The sequence below is a fragment of the Zophobas morio genome, unplaced genomic scaffold (genome assembly GCF_036711695.1).
Source record: "Zophobas morio isolate AGI-343-1 ecotype UQ-CSIRO unplaced genomic scaffold, CSIRO_AGI_Zmor_V1 ptg000277l, whole genome shotgun sequence".
In the NCBI taxonomy this organism is placed as follows: Eukaryota; Metazoa; Arthropoda; class Insecta; order Coleoptera; family Tenebrionidae; genus Zophobas; species Zophobas morio.
In genome coordinates this window covers 387,176-403,798 of record NW_026972381.1, presented here as the reverse complement: position 1 = coordinate 403,798, position 16,623 = coordinate 387,176, and the positions used below count along the sequence as shown (strand labels likewise).

At 36.2% G+C, this 16,623-nt stretch overlaps 2 protein-coding genes across 2 annotated transcripts; one reads left to right on the top strand and one right to left on the bottom strand.

The window, feature by feature from the left end:
* Positions 1–9,406: 9,406 nt before the first annotated feature.
* Positions 9,407–13,123, top strand: LOC135119650 (uncharacterized). Its single transcript, XM_064044044.1, has 20 exons — positions 9,407–9,486; positions 9,539–9,649; positions 9,699–9,833; positions 9,973–10,041; positions 10,152–10,209; positions 10,268–10,342; positions 10,404–10,498; positions 10,554–10,621; positions 10,684–10,797; positions 10,859–10,938; positions 11,091–11,315; positions 11,372–11,496; positions 11,551–11,595; positions 11,650–11,862; positions 11,916–12,003; positions 12,059–12,194; positions 12,255–12,385; positions 12,434–12,543; positions 12,597–12,947; positions 13,017–13,123. The coding sequence occupies exons 1-19, from the start codon at positions 9,426–9,428 to the stop codon at positions 12,728–12,730; spliced, it is 2,073 nt and encodes a 690-aa protein (XP_063900114.1). The 5' UTR covers positions 9,407–9,425; the 3' UTR covers positions 12,731–12,947; positions 13,017–13,123.
* LOC135119642 (G patch domain and ankyrin repeat-containing protein 1 homolog) lies at positions 13,082–14,200 on the bottom strand. Its single transcript, XM_064044033.1, has 6 exons — positions 14,090–14,200; positions 13,697–14,036; positions 13,519–13,645; positions 13,368–13,461; positions 13,245–13,313; positions 13,082–13,194 (listed from the first exon to the last, which is right to left on the bottom strand). The coding sequence occupies exons 2-6, from the start codon at positions 14,032–14,034 to the stop codon at positions 13,082–13,084; spliced, it is 741 nt and encodes a 246-aa protein (XP_063900103.1). The 5' UTR covers positions 14,035–14,036; positions 14,090–14,200.
* Positions 14,201–16,623: the final 2,423 nt, after the last annotated feature.

Here is a 16,623-nt window from a genome sequence, read left to right as displayed (position 1 = left end):
TAATTCCATTTTTAGATAATTTTTAATTCAAAAATCTTTTTCACCTCTTTTTGACTCAGCAAAATTTTACGTTAATGCGATATTTGCTGTTGCTTCCTTGTAAACAAATGTGATATACGCGGTTACAACATTGTTTCTAAGAAATGAAGGGATGCACCAACATCAATTCTATTTTTCTGTTTTGTTTTTTCTACTGTCATAGCTGGAAAAGTCATCTCACACAAGTAGAAAGTCGAAAAACAAGGGATGGATATTCTTAAATGAGTAATCTTTAAAATTAAAACAGTGATTTCATGGCCATCAAAAAATAGTTTTATTAGCTTTTTCTCGTGCCAAAAGTCAAGTGCGCTTGATTTAACATCACTAAAATAATTATTTATCCATTGATCCCCTTTAGGGAAATATTTATGTGTTCAATTGATGCTCTCAAATGTGGCTTATTATGTAGAAGATAATTTTGTGGTTGGTATCAGCATCATTAAAAATTCTTTTAAAATTTTATATTCGTGACAGAGAAAAGAGGGGAGGGCAGTCAATTTACAGTTCCGTAGAGGGAGGGAATTTAAATCTACAGGGAAGTATTCGAAACATGTGGGGCAGGAATAAACACCTTCAAATGAACACGTGATAAGCAGACGTGTAAAACCACAAATAATACGAGAACCTGATATAAAAAAGTTACCTTCAACACCCCTCCTAACTCTGATAAAGTATGCGTCCGCAAGTTTCTCGGGAGGTACAAATTTGGTTAGCTGGCCTGCCGTATTGTCTCAGAAGTAAAATAATTCAAGGACAGATTTTGCTCTTATCATCACGAATGCGAAAGTATCTGACATTGTGTTTCGATCCTCGTGATGATTTGAGTTGCGATATATTTTAATAACAGATTGACTGTCGACTCAAACGTATGCAATTTTAAAAAGGAAGCACTTCCTATGTGAAGTAGCATAATCATTAAACTTTCTTCATTGCGTTCGCTATTGACTATAAAGCCACTTCCTTAGCTGACAGGGCCCGTTGTCTTTTGTCTCTTATAGTATAGATTTCCGTACAGTAGGATTGTTATTCACCAGAAAGCTGGATCTTATCGTACTTCGTCGGGTTCTAAGACAACCGGATTAGTTATCTTGAATTCTGGTCTGACCCAGTAACATATTTCCCCGAGTTTAAAAAGATTCTATCTACAGTTTGTGGGTCATTCATCTCAAGATCCAAGTTGTCTTTCTCCAGTATTTTCATATCATGAGTCGACTGGATGAGAATAATGAAGGCGTCACTCAATTTCTCTCTAATGGGCGAACCAAGGTTTTCATCTTCGTATAAAAGGAGTAGAGAGTATGTGTCTTTTTCTTTGAGGTGGTATACCAGAAGTCGCTATGACACTGGATTCAGTCGTAGTAAAGGGGATTTTCTCATGTACAGTCGCGTATCCTCTCATACCAGATTGTTTTAGCCCAGATATTGGTTCGGAGAGACGCACACAGTTATATCCTCGTAGCAGTTTAGTACCATTAGACATATTCATGTAAAATTTTCCTTAGCTAGTAATAGTAGAATAAAGGCACCATCACTGACAGATTAAGTACATAGTTGATGTTGGCCAATGGGCTGAAAGTAATCTAGGTAGTCAACTCCTAATATATGCGTGTAACCTTTACCTTAAATACGACTCTTACATTGATGCCGTCAGTGTTACTTTTCACTGTGAAAACCCACTTGCACCCTATCTTTTAATGTCCAACGGATAGCGGAGCCTCCAAGTTCAGTTTTTCTTATGATAAACAAGTGAAATAGACTTTACTCTTTGGTTTTTTTCCGAACCATCCAGAGTTTCATGGTATGTACTAGGCTCTGGTACCTCCTTGGCATGCATAGTAAGGGCACAGGATAAGAGCGCAATATTAGAGGCCCATTGGTTTGTATCCCCAAGTTAGATCGTTAATTAAGTCTCTAATGTACACTAGCTCGGCGCGAGGCAATTCGTCTACTTCCGCATTTCGCACCTCAGCTGTATTTGGAGTTAAGCACATCAGATGTGGGTGCATTTCCCTCTGTTACAGGATCAGTATTAGCCGTAGTAGGGGTACTTCCTGGGTTTGTCGGAGGTAGGTACAGCATCCGGGTTCGCCGGTGGATTCGGTTTATTTCTCTATACGTCGGGACCATCCAAAGTTACATCTCTATTACTTAGTATTCTAGAAGTTTTGCGGTCCAAAATTTTTGATCATGTCTCCTCGGCCCAGACCGATGAAAAAACCTTTTCTGCTTCGATCCCCAAAATTTAAACGAGATTCATAGTTCACAGTACAAGGCACTCACTCTGGAAAGACGAAAACTCCTTAACCAGTAGAGTGGCCGTTACCACTCCCCATGGGTATTTTGGTAAATCAGAATTTATAACATAGCTTTGACCATGTTAAATGCTGTTTAATGGTTCCAGCAATTTCATAGCGCAGTGGAATATGGGGGTAATTTTAAGAACAGTGGATATCTCTAGTAGAGGTTAATCCGTCAACGAGTCCACGGGAATAAAATTTCTTTGCATTATCGCAATTAAAAGTAACCTTACCCTTTTAAATAGGACGCATTACACCGGCGATGTAATTAAGTATAATTTAGTGAGCATCACTTTATTGTTTTAGCTGGTAAGCAAGTAGTCTTTTTGTAAAAGCACAGACCAAAAACAAGGCTTTAATACACCTACCGTAAGCTGCAGGGGTAACTTATCCCCCAATATTATTTTATATACCCATTGTAGATTCAACAAGTTTTCGTTCGCTAAGTTTAGTCGACGTCTCTTTAATATGCGGCAACACTCACAAACAGTAGTTTCATGGGCGTTTGTGGTAATTAAATATTATCGGCGGTAGTGTTCCTAAAATTGCTCATCAGCTAACGCTTATAAACATGTCCAAGGTGCTGGCAGCAAAAAATTTTAACGAACGTCTTATGTACGAAATTGGTAAAATTTGTTCCCATAAGCGGTTTGTTTACAAAACTGATTACTAAACCATAGTCGTTTAAAGGTTCTATGCTAATTTTGCTAGTCTATTAATACCGTAAAAATGCTTGAGATAGAATCGACTTTAGGACAACTTCCTTCCATTACTGTAAAAGAAGTGATGATTTAAGTGGGTATCCGTGGTGAGTACGTAACTAATTGCCTGAGGACCAAGGAAGAGCGTAAGGAGGCCGACAGCAGGTGCGTAATGTTTTCTAAAACGTCGCTTTGTCAGCTGTATGGAGCTGGGTCCCTTAATCTTCGTCTATTCATTTACACTGGCCAGTTCTAGGCACCTTTCTCCAAGACTGGTAAATCTTGTTTATAGTCAAGTTTTTCCTAGTTTGCATTGCCAGAGATTCTGAAGTGCTTCCGTAGGAACCGTAGATGACCTCTAAAACTAGAAGAGCTTACGCCGGACTCTTGAAGGGAGGGTTTCCAAAGCATAAATGAATTATAAAAAGATAAGCGCAAATTTTTAGTTCAATATGTATAGCCCTGATATCGCGATTATCCACTTGCAAAAAAAACGCCAAGTTAAATTATAATTATATCGGCAAAATAATATTAAATGTTGCCGAATTAATAAATGAACATAAATTTTATTTTTATTTTATAAATATATATATTACTAATAAGAAATTATTCTTTAGGAGGCCTCGGCTCTAATACTTGAAGCCAGCTCTCCTCATTGTGTTTTCTGGGGATTTTTCACTGCCAAAAACAGAATGACGGGGGCCCGGGCACAATAATCTTCCGATACCCTCCCCCAAATATTTTTTGGACGGTCATGATACTCATTCGAAAGAGAGTGCACTGGAAAGGAAAACAGAGCAAGCGGTAGAAAGAAAGTAAAAATTATCGAGCTGGTGCCTGCTTAAGGGGAGACTGTGACCTTATTGTCTGTTAGCCTTCGGCTAAACTTTGCTTACTAAATATTAAACGTTATTAAATATACTCAGCTCAAAATAAATATCGGAGACGTTTTTTTCATATTTTATTTTTTACATTTTATTCATTTTTAAGCCATGACAACATACTACACCACCTACTCCATCCTCCTCCTAACCCTAGATGGTGACCGAGTTATTAGCTACCATCGATTAACTAACAACAATATTATTTTGCAACTAAGAGATGTTTAAAATAAAAAAAGTAAAAAATTCCTGTTTTAATGCTTTAAAAAAAAAAGCAGATGGGCGATTCTTTAGCCCTAGAACATCCAAATATAAACTGCAATGAAGCAGCAGTAAAAATTATTATCGCTGTTATCGCTACTAATAGTTATTTACTATATAGTAGCTTAGTAACAATTATGAAATCAGTAAAGGTAATATAAAGTATACCATTAATGGCAATACTGGTATGCGCTATAGAAGTAATGACAACTACGATTATACCCTCAGTATTAATGAGCAACGACAATAGTAATAACACTTCCGATAGTATTAAAACCACTATTAGTCTAACACTAATATCACATTCCTATTATTATATATAACACCTATAGTTATATGCTATTAGCATAAATGGCTGGATTAGTTTCTCTTTAAAAAACGGTATCCGTTGACAACTAAGCCTCAAGGGATTACTGACAATGGAATAAAAGTTTTTTTTTTTCAATTTTTAACGACTTTTCAAAAAGCCACAAAGTTTCCTACTATTTATAATTATGAATTTTACTTCTAGCAACTACTAGAGAAGTGAGTACTTAATAATTCCAAAATTTTTTATAATTAAGTAATATTTTAGTGCTATTACCTTAAATATGCACAAACTTTCTCTTCTTCTCTGACTCGGCATCATTTAAACTTTTCATTGAACGAACTTAATTCCAGTTAAAGTCTAAAATCAAGCTAATGTCCGTGGGTATGTGGACATCGTAAGCTCAATAAAGATAATAGCTTAGTTATGAAGGAAACATAGCTCAAGGATGATCTACGAAAAAAAGGATTTCACCCCTTAAAAGTCGTTTAACTAGGAAATATGAGACAAAAGAATGTTCTTCCTACTTGTTTATGTGAATCTACAAGATCTGAAGCATTTTGTAAAATAACTTCAGTTTATTACCTCTCTAAACCATTGTGAATAGCCTGAAGAACAGCACGAGAAGCATTCGATGTTTTGCTGCCAGCATCTTAGTGCATAATAACACCAGAATTCCTTAAAATGTGCTTAGTGTCGTAAGAAACCACACTGCAAACTATAGAGGATGTATTTGCTATCCGGAAAAACGCTTACACCCAAAAGATGCATCTACCTCCCTAGCGAAAGAAGAAGCTCTCCTCGAAGTTAAGTTTATGAAAAACCATTAAAATTTAAGGAAAAAAAAGACAATATTTTTTTGCTTAATGAACTTTTAAATCATTATGGTTATATAGAAGAACGCATAGAAAAACATTCGTAATCGATTCTGGAACATTCATGCTCTATGATGCAAAAGAGAGGAGTTACAGTAAATCCAAAAAAAAATTAATTTAGTCTTGTAAAAGAATAAATCTGAAGCCCGGAAATATCTTCAAAATGCCCGATTACAAAAAGTGTAGCAGTACTGCGTAAAAGATTACTTTGCCCATTCAGAGATTTTATTTAATCAATTGCCTTTAACGATCTAATTCCCGATATATTTAATTTTTACGGTCAACGTAGTATAGCCGTTGCCTCTGCATTTAACACCGTAATTTTTATGTAATGACCAAAAGTGTTAAAAATTGTTACGAAACAGCAGAATGGGGGAACCCTAATAACTAACAAAGATAAGTGATTAGCTATTTGGAACCAACCAGCTCCGCACTCATTCTTAAACGGGGGGTTTTGCTGGTGTATTAGACAATGACTTTATAAAATGTATTCGTCTCGACGTTAAGCAGATTAACAATCGAAACTGTCAGTAGAAGCTTTCCAGTTACTGAAAATTCAATAAATTGTCTCCTATTTTATTGCCATCTAATATATTCCTACATATAGGAAATTTATTTCATACAGGTCTCATTCTTGACAAGTAGGAAAATACCGTCATTCGAATATACAAACACTGAATAAAGTGCGCTTGGTTATTAACGCCATTCTCTGCTCTTTACTATTTTGGAATCAATGGAAAGTACCCCCTTCTAAAATTTAGAGAGAAACCCCCTCCTCAAAACGCGGCTATCGCTCAATAAATCTACTATTCTGCGAGTGGTAAAGGAGCAAAAACAAGTTATATTCTAACGATTACAGAAATTTGTGGAGCAGAACCATTTCATCCCTGAAAACTTATTTGGGTTTACAAAGAGATCACTTGACATTGAAACAGCTTTTGATGGAGTTTAGCAAGCGTTTCTTTATTTTACTAAAATCGTAGAGGGCTACTCAAGTTAATAGGGACTTTTAAGGCAGGCGTGACCCAAGGCTCCTTGCTTTTACCCATCCTCTTTTCAATGGAGGACATCATCTAGTACTTTTATATTTTTATCACAATGTGCTGATAGCACAGGAAAAAAAATCTTTGCCATTTCCTAGTCAATTTAGCTGTTAAAAATCTGTAAGCAACAAGGAAAGGATCAAGCTCTAGACCTTCCAGTGGCGCCTAACCAGTAATTCCGCAAAGAGCACAGACATAATCATTCCAAAGAGGTATAAAGGGCTAACTGCTTAATTAGTTGTTGTGTACGATACCCAATATCTTGGGCGCTAACATAAGCTACATTGGCAACGTCATGTTGTTTGCATGTTAAAAATTTTTTTAAAAAATTAATCTTTTCCAAATAAAATATCAAATGCAAACATAAAGCTATGCCAACTATCTATGTAAACACTTTTTTTTAATTCTTACCCTCTTTATCTATTTCCTTGTGTGTGTTGGCACGCCAGTTTTTTTTAGTAAATCATTTTAGGCTCCGAATTTGTTGGTTATTAAATTTGCTTTGAGTACAATAATGTTTCCGAAGCCCTTTTAAACAATAAGCAAATTTTTAAACTATGTAGGCCCGAGGCTAACTTGCAGTGCACATTACATATTTTGCTTAGAATTATTTTTAAAGTGTTTTCGGTTATTAACTAAAAGTAATTCTAACATTTTTACCCCTAGCGGAATATGAAGGTTATATTTCTGTCGTCAGAAAGTGTGAGCCTCCTTTAGAAAGGAGGTGTTTAAAAAAAAACTTGTACTATTTCTGTACACACATGTTAAGAGCTGATGTGTGAAATTAGATTATGAGTGATGTGACAGTTTTGAGTAAACGTCATACAAATTTCTACATGTCTAGCGGAACCTCGTCATTTTAAGATTTGAATATAGTACTGTAATAAAGTACCTTGTAAAAAGAGGTAACTGTGCGAAAGTAAAAAAAGAGGAATTATTGACCACTTATGCACAATGTGCTATGGTCATATGCAACGGTCAAAAAGTAAATTAGGCCGTTTAACGAAGGGCGAGAGCCACTAAAAAACGATGAGCACACAAGGCCATCTTTTACGGGCGTTACAGAAGAAAAATTATAAAAAAAGTGGAAAAGTTAGCCTTTGAAGACCGTCGAATTGGTTCTTCAGGTAGTAGAAGAACAAAATAGCAGGAAGTGTGTCGGACAAACTCTCATAGTCAGGTTAAACAGTGAGCAAGGTGAGCGCTCGTCGGGTACCCCAAAAGCTAACCCAGCTATATTGAGGGCGAAGAGTGGAAGGTTAGCGAACTGACCTTCATTAATGTGAAAATGATTTGGATTCAATTAGTCATCGCATTGTACCCTGTAATGAAACATGAATTTATCAGTACTATTTAGAACCCAAACAAGAGTTCTTGAAAAGGATAAAAAAGAGAAAAAATTACCGTGCAAGTTCAAGGTTCAAGAAGTGGCTATGAAGTATATAGCAATGATATATTGGTATAGCACGGTACTAGATTAGGGGGATCACCTCCTTAGGGGAAGAAAGACGAATGGTCAATGTTAAGTTAGCTTAACTAATTAATTGTGACAGGCCATTGATGAGAAAAGCAAGGACTAATTAGCAAAGGAATTCTCCTATTACAAGACAACGCGCCAGTTCACACAGCTCAAGTTGCAAAGCAAGTTATACAAGAAATGGGCTTCGAGAGAATTAACCATTTCCTTTACAGCCCAGATTTGGCTCCAAGCGACTCTTACTAGTTTAAAGATTAAAAAAGGCGCTATGTAGCAGAAAATTATACGATGTAAAAGAATTGAGGTCGGCTGTAGATGAGCAATCAGCGAACAAAATTTCGGAATATTTTTTATGGTGGGGTAGAAACAACTGCAAGGTCCAGGTGAGGGTGTATTGAAAAAGGAGGTTATATTAAAAAATAAAAAATATTATAGTTATAAAAATGAGTATTACTACCCTAAGTTTTTTATCGCCGGACAGCCCTCTTATTTTACTAATAAGGTTTGGTTAGGTTAAGAGTTAAAAGGTTAGTAGTAGCCTGAGGGTGACCTCCGACAGTACAGGTGGTGCGCACCGTGCCCTTAACCCCTACAGAAAAGGAGTGTCTAGCGGTCTCTCACGAGGAGTGGTCGTCGTATGCTGTTGTTAAAAAAAAATAGGAATGTGAAATTGGGCAGCGAAGAGGCCTGAAGTGTGCTTGCTTATAGTACTAGCAGAGAGTCGGTAGCGCCATATTGATGATTAAATGAAAAGTTGTAAAGTTTGCTTTTTAGCCTCCGATTTTGCTACTTACTTTTATATAAAAAAATTGCATATTACTCTTATTGGCACACTTTTGACTTTTCTTAGTTTTGGTTTATCAATTTATCGAATTTTTCCTTTTGATATATGGGTCTTTCTGCTAAGTTTGATACTGGTAGTAACTTATTTATATCTAGTTGTAATTTCTTATAATCCTTTATATATTTACACTTGCTATTATTGACAAATAGCATCAAAGTACATTTGCTTTTTTAATTTTTGTTGTTTAAGCGTGTACTAGTAATTGCTTTCGCAAATTCTTAACCTGATAAAAATAATGTCAACTTCTTTTTTTTAAAAAAAAAAGATATACTACCTTATTTATTTATTGATATTTTTTAATAGTTCTTTTTATATAAATTATTTAACTAACAACTTTTAAAACCAGGTCGAAAAAAGATTTAACGTCCAACAAATATGGATTCTTGCTTTAAACTTAGTTTTTATGCTTTCTAGCTTGCTTTATTCAACAATTTATATATTAACACTGATTCTGTTAAAGGTTTTAATATTGAACGCTTGTTACAATCTTTTCGGTTTCGAGATTGTTTCTTTTACTTTGCCTTTTTCAGGATACCGTCTCTTCAGCACTGGCGACCTTTTCTTCTATGACTTTAAGTTTTTCCCTTTATTTTTATTTAATGGTATCTTATGTCTTTTAGTCTTAAATCAACTGTTTTTCTAAACTGTTTATTACGATAAGATTAGATTTTCTAAGCTGGCTAAGCCTTGTCTGCTCTTCATGCTTCTATCTTTACCGTTGACTTTGTCCATTAATAGAATTGCGCTAAAAACTAAACATGGTTTTAGTGTTTTAACAATGTAGATTCTATATAAATTTTTGAATATTACTAGTGAAGGACGTTTATTCGCTGGTGAAGCGGCCTTTCCTATCCATGGGCTGGTCCATATTTACGGCTGTGGCAATCAACTTACTGCCTTGCGTCAGCTTGCAGTTTTATAGTTGTAATTACGTTATTAGTTATTTGTTCTTCTGTATTAATCGATGCTTCAGATGTGCATAAAACAGAGCAAAGGAAATTCGAGACCTTAATAGAGACTGCTGCGGCGCGAATCAGCACCGTCTTTTTAGAGGTTTCGACCCTCCTTCGCGAACATCACCTCTTATCTTATAACTTGACCTCGGCCGGTACTCTTTTTTAACATCTTTATAACATCAGTAACTCTAAACTTCTGTTTTCCGTTATTGAAAATATATGTTATCAAATTACTAATATACATTATTGTCTGCGTTATTTATTTAAAATTCTGTTTGACTCACTTTGCAGAGTCGGACGATGTTTTTCAGACGGAATGCTTTTCTACAGTGGCTGTTAAGACTAAAGAACTGAGTGAAAGTAGCTTAAAAATATATATTGTATAGATTTATCTTGCGCTGCCAAAACTTTGTCTGTTGTTAAGATATTTATTGCTAAGACTTTACATTTTCCTCTTCGATTTCTCCTAGATGCTTTTAAAGCTCTTGCTGTATTTAACGGGCTGGATCCATTAATCTTGCAGAGAAGGTCTATTAATTGAGAAAGGTTGTTTTAACACCCCCTCACGCCCGTTGGTATCTGCCAGGCTCAGTCTCTCAACCTCCTTAAGCCGAGCACAACACCTCGAGAACTTTCAAAGAAGTTTTTTCTTGATTCTGCGGTAAGAAGTCCCTTGCTCTTGTCCATCACTGCTGTTACGCCATTCTGTATATTACCAATAGCCTCTTACTTAATCTCGTCGAAGCGCTCTCCAACCCTCAAACATGGTTCTTTTTCGATGGCTGCGTCGGAGAGATCAGCGACCTTCTACTTCACTGTACTTTAGAGCTTTTGCTTTGTGGTCATCTTGTTAAAACCTTAACTTTTTACAGGCTCTCAGTCGGTGGAGCAGATTTCCTTCAGCAGGTCTCACGACGGGAACTCTTCGCTCGATGCAGAGGTCATTACATACCTTTAAGCGCAAGCAAACCTCCCTGCCCCCATTCATAGACAGTAGTTTAGATTGAGAACCTCTTGAGTAGCAAATGCAAGTTTGTTAATACCAAGACTGCCCTGAATTTGCTACTGAATGGCAATGTAGTAAAGGAAAACAATTTTTCCTCCACGTGGTTTGCGGTATTTTCCACAGCTTCTAGGGTCCTTAAATTGCCAATGCATTCGTTTGGTACTCTTACAGGTTCAGTTGACTGAGGTAGTCAAGGAGTGCAGTCGCTGTCCTTGTTTTTTTCAAGAGTTTCTTCACGGTGAAAAGCTGAGGTTGTTTTACCTGTCACTTCGCGTTTTTGGCCTTATATGGAAATCTCTACAGTTTTAGTATATTAGAGGCGTCTTTCTCAGGAGTATACTTTGGCCAATTGAAATTCAAAAACTTAACTTTTGCCCTTCTAATATGCCCTTTTTTTCTTCAGTTTAGCGAAGCAAGTTAAAATTCTGACTGCGGATTTACTATATTCCTATCCACAAAATTTTCATATAAGGAATTTTGTGAGTAGTCCTACAAGGACGAGCCTCCTTTTAAGCCAGCAAGACAGTTTTCTTGCGGTTACGGCAAATTTTTTCCGAAACACTTTTCTTTTTCTCAGCCGTCCGGAAGCGACGTTTGCTATTAAGTCCTCGCTGGCGGTGTCACTTTTGTAAGTGTACATTACAGCAGTGCAATATCTGCTCAGCTGAACCGTGCTCTATCAAGCCACCTTCCTTGTTATCTGCGAACCGCCGGTGCGATCGCTCTGAATGAGTGGCGGTGGTATTGGGTCTCCGTCACCACTCTCGTTCTGCTGACGTCTCCCATCGTTGGCTCGGGCATTAGAAGAGGTACTTGGTTCACACCACTTCTCTTCTTTTCTGTGTTTCACTATTCACTTTCAGCGGGCCACCGTTTAGCCGGCACGCTTCTGGGGGGCCTCTCAGCGGGTAGTGTATCCTGTTTGCCTTGGTTTTTCCATAACTTCCCTCTAGAACTTTTAGCTGTTGTTTTAACCATAACCAACAACGCTATCGCTTTTGGTTTTGTTCTTTTCTTGACGCTTTTTCTGTGCATCCATATCAAACTGCACACGACGTTCAGTTACTGCGGTATCATTTGGGCCCTCACGTTCGCATTGGTGAGCTACAACCACTTTATGGAAATTTTGCCTGTATGGACGGCCTTTTACCGCCGCGTCACTCTAGTAATAGTAGGTGGAACAGCTTCTTTTTTGCAGTCTTTTTTGGTAATCTTTTCCGGCCCGCAGGGATTATTGGCTCTGTACTCGTTAACATTCTCTTCTGGCCATATGTCGCCAGAATAAAAGTAAGACTGCATTTAGGAGACTTGTTAAGGTATACTTTTATGACTCCAGGTCTGTCGATTGTAGTTTCTCCCTGTTATTCATAGGCAGATCTCCATGTCATATTTGAGAGCCATGGACGGCTTGCTAGTTAAAGCTACAAGTATTGACCCGCAAACTCTAGATAAGAGCTTGAACAAGGACTTTAAAAGTTTTCGGAGATCTCTGCTATATGAAAAAATGGTTGTGTAACCAAAATCCACTGCTTTATTTAAATCTTGTCAAGTGTTTATAACTTTATAGCTATTAAGTTTTGCGAAGAACGAGTTTTCCTTGCTTCACGGCACTTTTAATGAGAAAAAATATTCTAATATTATAAACTGCGTGGAAAAATTAGTTGACGAAATAGAGCTATTCAAGATGTTTTTAAAAAAGTAAGGGGGTTTAATTATAATAAAAATATATTAATTTCTCTGCGGCAGCATGGATTTCGGTCAGGACGAGGATGTGAAAAGTCTATTGAAAGTCAACTCTGACTTACGTGCAAATGTGGTTGCCAATTTCGTCTCTGTCATGCACGTCTTGGCTTCAGGTAACACGGTGACCGCAACGTCTCTAGATAAACATCTCATTTTCCTATGGCAGCCATCACGCGGACGATGCCTCTGCCAAATTTCATTGGTCAACCGCCGCTCGAATTGCGTCACCACCCAGTCTTGTCTGCTATAAAGGGACGCATGTGTATTGTTAACCCCTTTTGGCTCACCACGCCAACTTAAGTGTATCACTGTAGCAGATTGCGGCCAGCACCGCCAATGAAAGTCTATGTTGCGTATCACTTTATACGTGTTATTACGCACATTCCTTGAAAGTGTCCCAAGCCATCGCCAACTTAGCGGCCAGCGTTCGCTCGTTGGTAGGGACGTTTCCACCCACGGAAACGACCGCAAGCAATTGTTTAGCCTGAAATAAACCTCGACGCTTGCCCTTACTTGCGTAATTTTACTTTTATATAGCAAGCGGCGTAATTACTCAATGTCTAAGGCAAACTTCTTAATTTTTCAGTAAACTCTTGCAAACACAAATTTGACGTACATAACAAAGAAGTGGACGAGCACGTAAGGATATTTTTACAACTCATTAAGACATCTCCGAATCTCAATTTCTTTCTTTTTTTGCAGTTCCTCACATTTTTGAAGTTTTTTTTTGGTATAAACTAGCTCCTTTTTAAAAGGGTTTTTATCTATTTTGTGTGCGAGTTAACACAAATAAGTTTTAATATAAAAACTTCACCTTTGATAGCGCTAATATCTCCAGGTTTAAAATGAGTTATCCTTTTGACATGCGACTTTGTCTTGACTCCTAAATTGTTTCATAACTATAGTAAACCACAAAAAAAAAATTCACCAACTTCACCTAAACCAAGCTTATCGCGTTTAAGCATAGTCTTAATAGGGTAGAGGATTCCTTGTCCACTACTTCCAAGCCCGCCTACTTCACTCCAGCCCTCCTTCGAAGAAGTACAACTCGATACCAAAAAGGTGCCCAAGTACTGCAAAATAATTACCTTTTTAAGGAGCTTGTAACCAAGAGACGAAACAGGAAAGTTTAATGTTTCTTCAGAGGGATTATTCTTATTTAAATTAAATAAATGGATGGCGGTGTAGCGATGTTTCTGAAGATAAAAATCCAGACTATAAAAAAGGAGGTTAATTCAAACTGCTTATTACAATAAATGGACTCGCCTCATGTGCTCGTTGCATATTTTGCATTTTGCTCTCAGGTTATTTAGGGCAATTTTGCGGCGAAGACTCAGTTGATTAACCAAGACATTTGAGGTGCTTCCCTTATCCTCAACCGCAAGGTTTCTGGGTCCACATACAAATTCTTCTAAAGCTTGACAAACAGTATGCTGTTTAGTTTGAAGAGCTAGTTGATAACAGTTACGCCCTTGGTTGTCTTGGTGATGTACATCCACTCCTTTCTTCAATAAATAGTTCACAATGTCTATATTACCTGCCACACTTGCAACCATTAATAAGGTCCAGTCGTAATCATCTTTTATCTTATTAAAAAAAATCATCTCTACAAGTTTAAATTAACAAAGCATAACTTTTCAAATAAAAGTTCAAATTAACCTTGGTGTACAGTCAACTTAAATCTTTTTATTAAGCTCTCTAACTCGGAAAGAGTGCCATTCTGAGCAATGTGAAAAAGCCTGTTTTTGTCTAATGCGGATACACACCAATCTGTTAATTTAAGCCTTAACTTCTTTTCATGGTTAAGTTTATAATCAGCAAAAGTTTGAAGCCAAGTATTTGAGGTTAGAAACATTTTTCTTACTTCTCTTTTGCAACTTTTTTTTATTTATATTCTCGTTTTTTTAAAAAGAAAAAGAAAATTCGCTAAAAAAATTAACTAGTGCGAGTAATTATGAATCAGCTTCACACCTACTTTTAACAGTTTTATAAACAACGACACCACAAAAGTTAAACTAGAATGAAGAGGTGCAAGCCTGTAAAGGAAAGCCAAATTTTAGCCAATAATCTCTCCTCCTTAACCGCCACGTGTAAAATCTTCTAAAAAGAAGTTAAACTATCTAAAAAAATTTTATTCATTAAGATTAATTGACCAAAATGGCTAACTAACTAATGACGTGCACTAATTTGAGTGCAGAGAGGGAGAGGCCCTAGGGGGGCGGGGTCGGGGGTCGTCCTGCACTGAGTATACAAATTATCTTAAATAGTATAAATGAAGATATAAGAATGGTATTTCTAAACTCGATGTGGTGAAACCGAAAGAAGATATCCAAGGTGTAGAAAAAAAAGCATTTATAAAAAATCTTTGGTCATTTCATGAATAATCTAAGACGAACGGTTTTATTAAAAAAAGAAGTAAGCACTCAAACTTTTAAAAAAAAACCAGGCAATGCTAATAACCAAATGGTCAACAATGTATCATCAAAAAACGGAAGGGCCCAATGGGACATTTTGCTGGAGTCATTAAAACTATCACACTCATATTTTACTCTGATGATGGTTAATAAAAACGACAAAATATTACGGGAACAACATTACAGCAACAAACCAGTGGAAGCAGATTACAAATAAGATTATCGCTTCCCTAGAGGAAGATAAACCATTTGACAGGCTAAAGTTATTTTTACAAATACTAAATAATTAAATAAAAAATAATAATAACGTGCCTACTATGGAATTAGGAAGATTATTCTAACCGGTGACCACACATCCACGAACAATTCACGTCTTAAAGGGATTTGATGGTACAAAGAGTGTTCGCTTAAAGAAAAATACACGACAAAATTGGAAATTTTACAAAACTAGCGCATAACCTATTTTGAGAATAACGATGGTCGTGATGAGCTTGTGCTTGATACGGCTGCTTACCCCTACTACATTATAAACAAAAAATTTTTTAAAAAAAATGATAGAGGACATACATTATCCGGACAATAAACAAAAATTTGACTCTTATTTTACCGAAAAATTAAATTTTTTGGAGGAAAGCTATATATAATAATAATTTAAACCCAACTTATTATTGGTAGGTATGTCGGATGAAAAATAATACATAACTAGACTCGGGAATACCTTTTAAAAAGACGTACTTAATCATACACAGATTCTGTTGGAAGAACACTACAGAAAAAAAAAAAGTGTCTATTATAAATTAGTTGCTTTATATGGCCTATAATTTTGCCGGACTTTTATAGTAAGATTTTGCCCAAGGGTTAAATAAAAATGGATATAAACAAAATCTAATCGATGACTGCAACTTTTATCCAAATGATATGAAATCAAAGATAGGAATATGTGTAGACGTTTATATAGTACTTGCTAATTCATTTTTATACATTATGAAAAGAACTTTAACTTAAAAACTGTTTATTTAACCGACAGAACTCTTGGCATTGATTGGAACAACAAGATGGGTATATACATATGCACCAACAGAAAAATTGAGCAATTAGCTAATGGTCCGATATCAATAAATAATAGCCTACTATACATTTCTCGTTAACTAGTAACATTAAACTATGGCCACCCAGCTATGACAGAAGAAGTAAATGAAGAATACCACACTCTCATTGGTTCACTTAGAAGTATAGCAGATTACTCTAGACCTAATATTGCATACGCTGCAACTTCCTTCAAAAGAATTTTACACAGTAGTGATGAATTTCATATAAATGCTGTCAAAGGAGTTTTGAGTTTTTTATATAGCAAAAAAGGACAAATCTTTAAAGATTAATAACGAATGGATAACGAATGAAGAAATACATATTGCTTACTATGCCATGCGTCATGGCTAATACTTCGCTTATTTTAAACTATGAGCTATATACTCCTCATAAATGGCAGTTCCACTCATTAAAAATCTAACAAAAATTGTTTTGCAAGACTGAATACACAGCAATGAGAAATGCTTTCATTAAAACGATAGCAAATGAAACCTAATTAAAAAAATATTACCTGATATAATAACCAAGATAAAACATTTTGCAGCGGCAATGAAGCAGTCAAAAACATTAAGTGTGATGCATCTAACAATGAAAGGAGACACGTAGACATAGAATACCATTACGTCAAAAGTGAAATTCAGCGCGACAACTATACCAAACTCAAATACCCGAAAACCTTAAGTAAGGCTG

What these genes read in the sequence shown, in the direction of transcription:
- LOC135119650 (XM_064044044.1), top strand. Translation starts at nt 9,426, where the DNA reads ATGCTTCTATCTTTACCGTTGACTTTGTCCATTAATAGAATTGCGCTA. An exon ending in CAGCGACCTTCTACTTCACT is followed by an intron (nt 10,499 to 10,553) that starts GTACTTTAGAGC and finishes AACTTTTTACAG; the next exon opens with GCTCTCAGTCGGTGGAGCAG. An exon ending in TCTGGGGGGCCTCTCAGCGG is followed by an intron (nt 11,596 to 11,649) that starts GTAGTGTATCCT and finishes TAGAACTTTTAG; the next exon opens with CTGTTGTTTTAACCATAACC.
- LOC135119642 (XM_064044033.1), bottom strand. Translation starts at nt 14,034, where the DNA reads ATGATTTTTTTTAATAAGATAAAAGATGATTACGACTGGACCTTATTA. An exon ending in ATATGCAACGAGCACATGAG is followed by an intron (nt 13,646 to 13,696) that starts GCGAGTCCATTT and finishes CCTTTTTTATAG; the next exon opens with TCTGGATTTTTATCTTCAGA. An exon ending in AGATATTAGCGCTATCAAAG is followed by an intron (nt 13,195 to 13,244) that starts GTGAAGTTTTTA and finishes CACACAAAATAG; the next exon opens with ATAAAAACCCTTTTAAAAAG.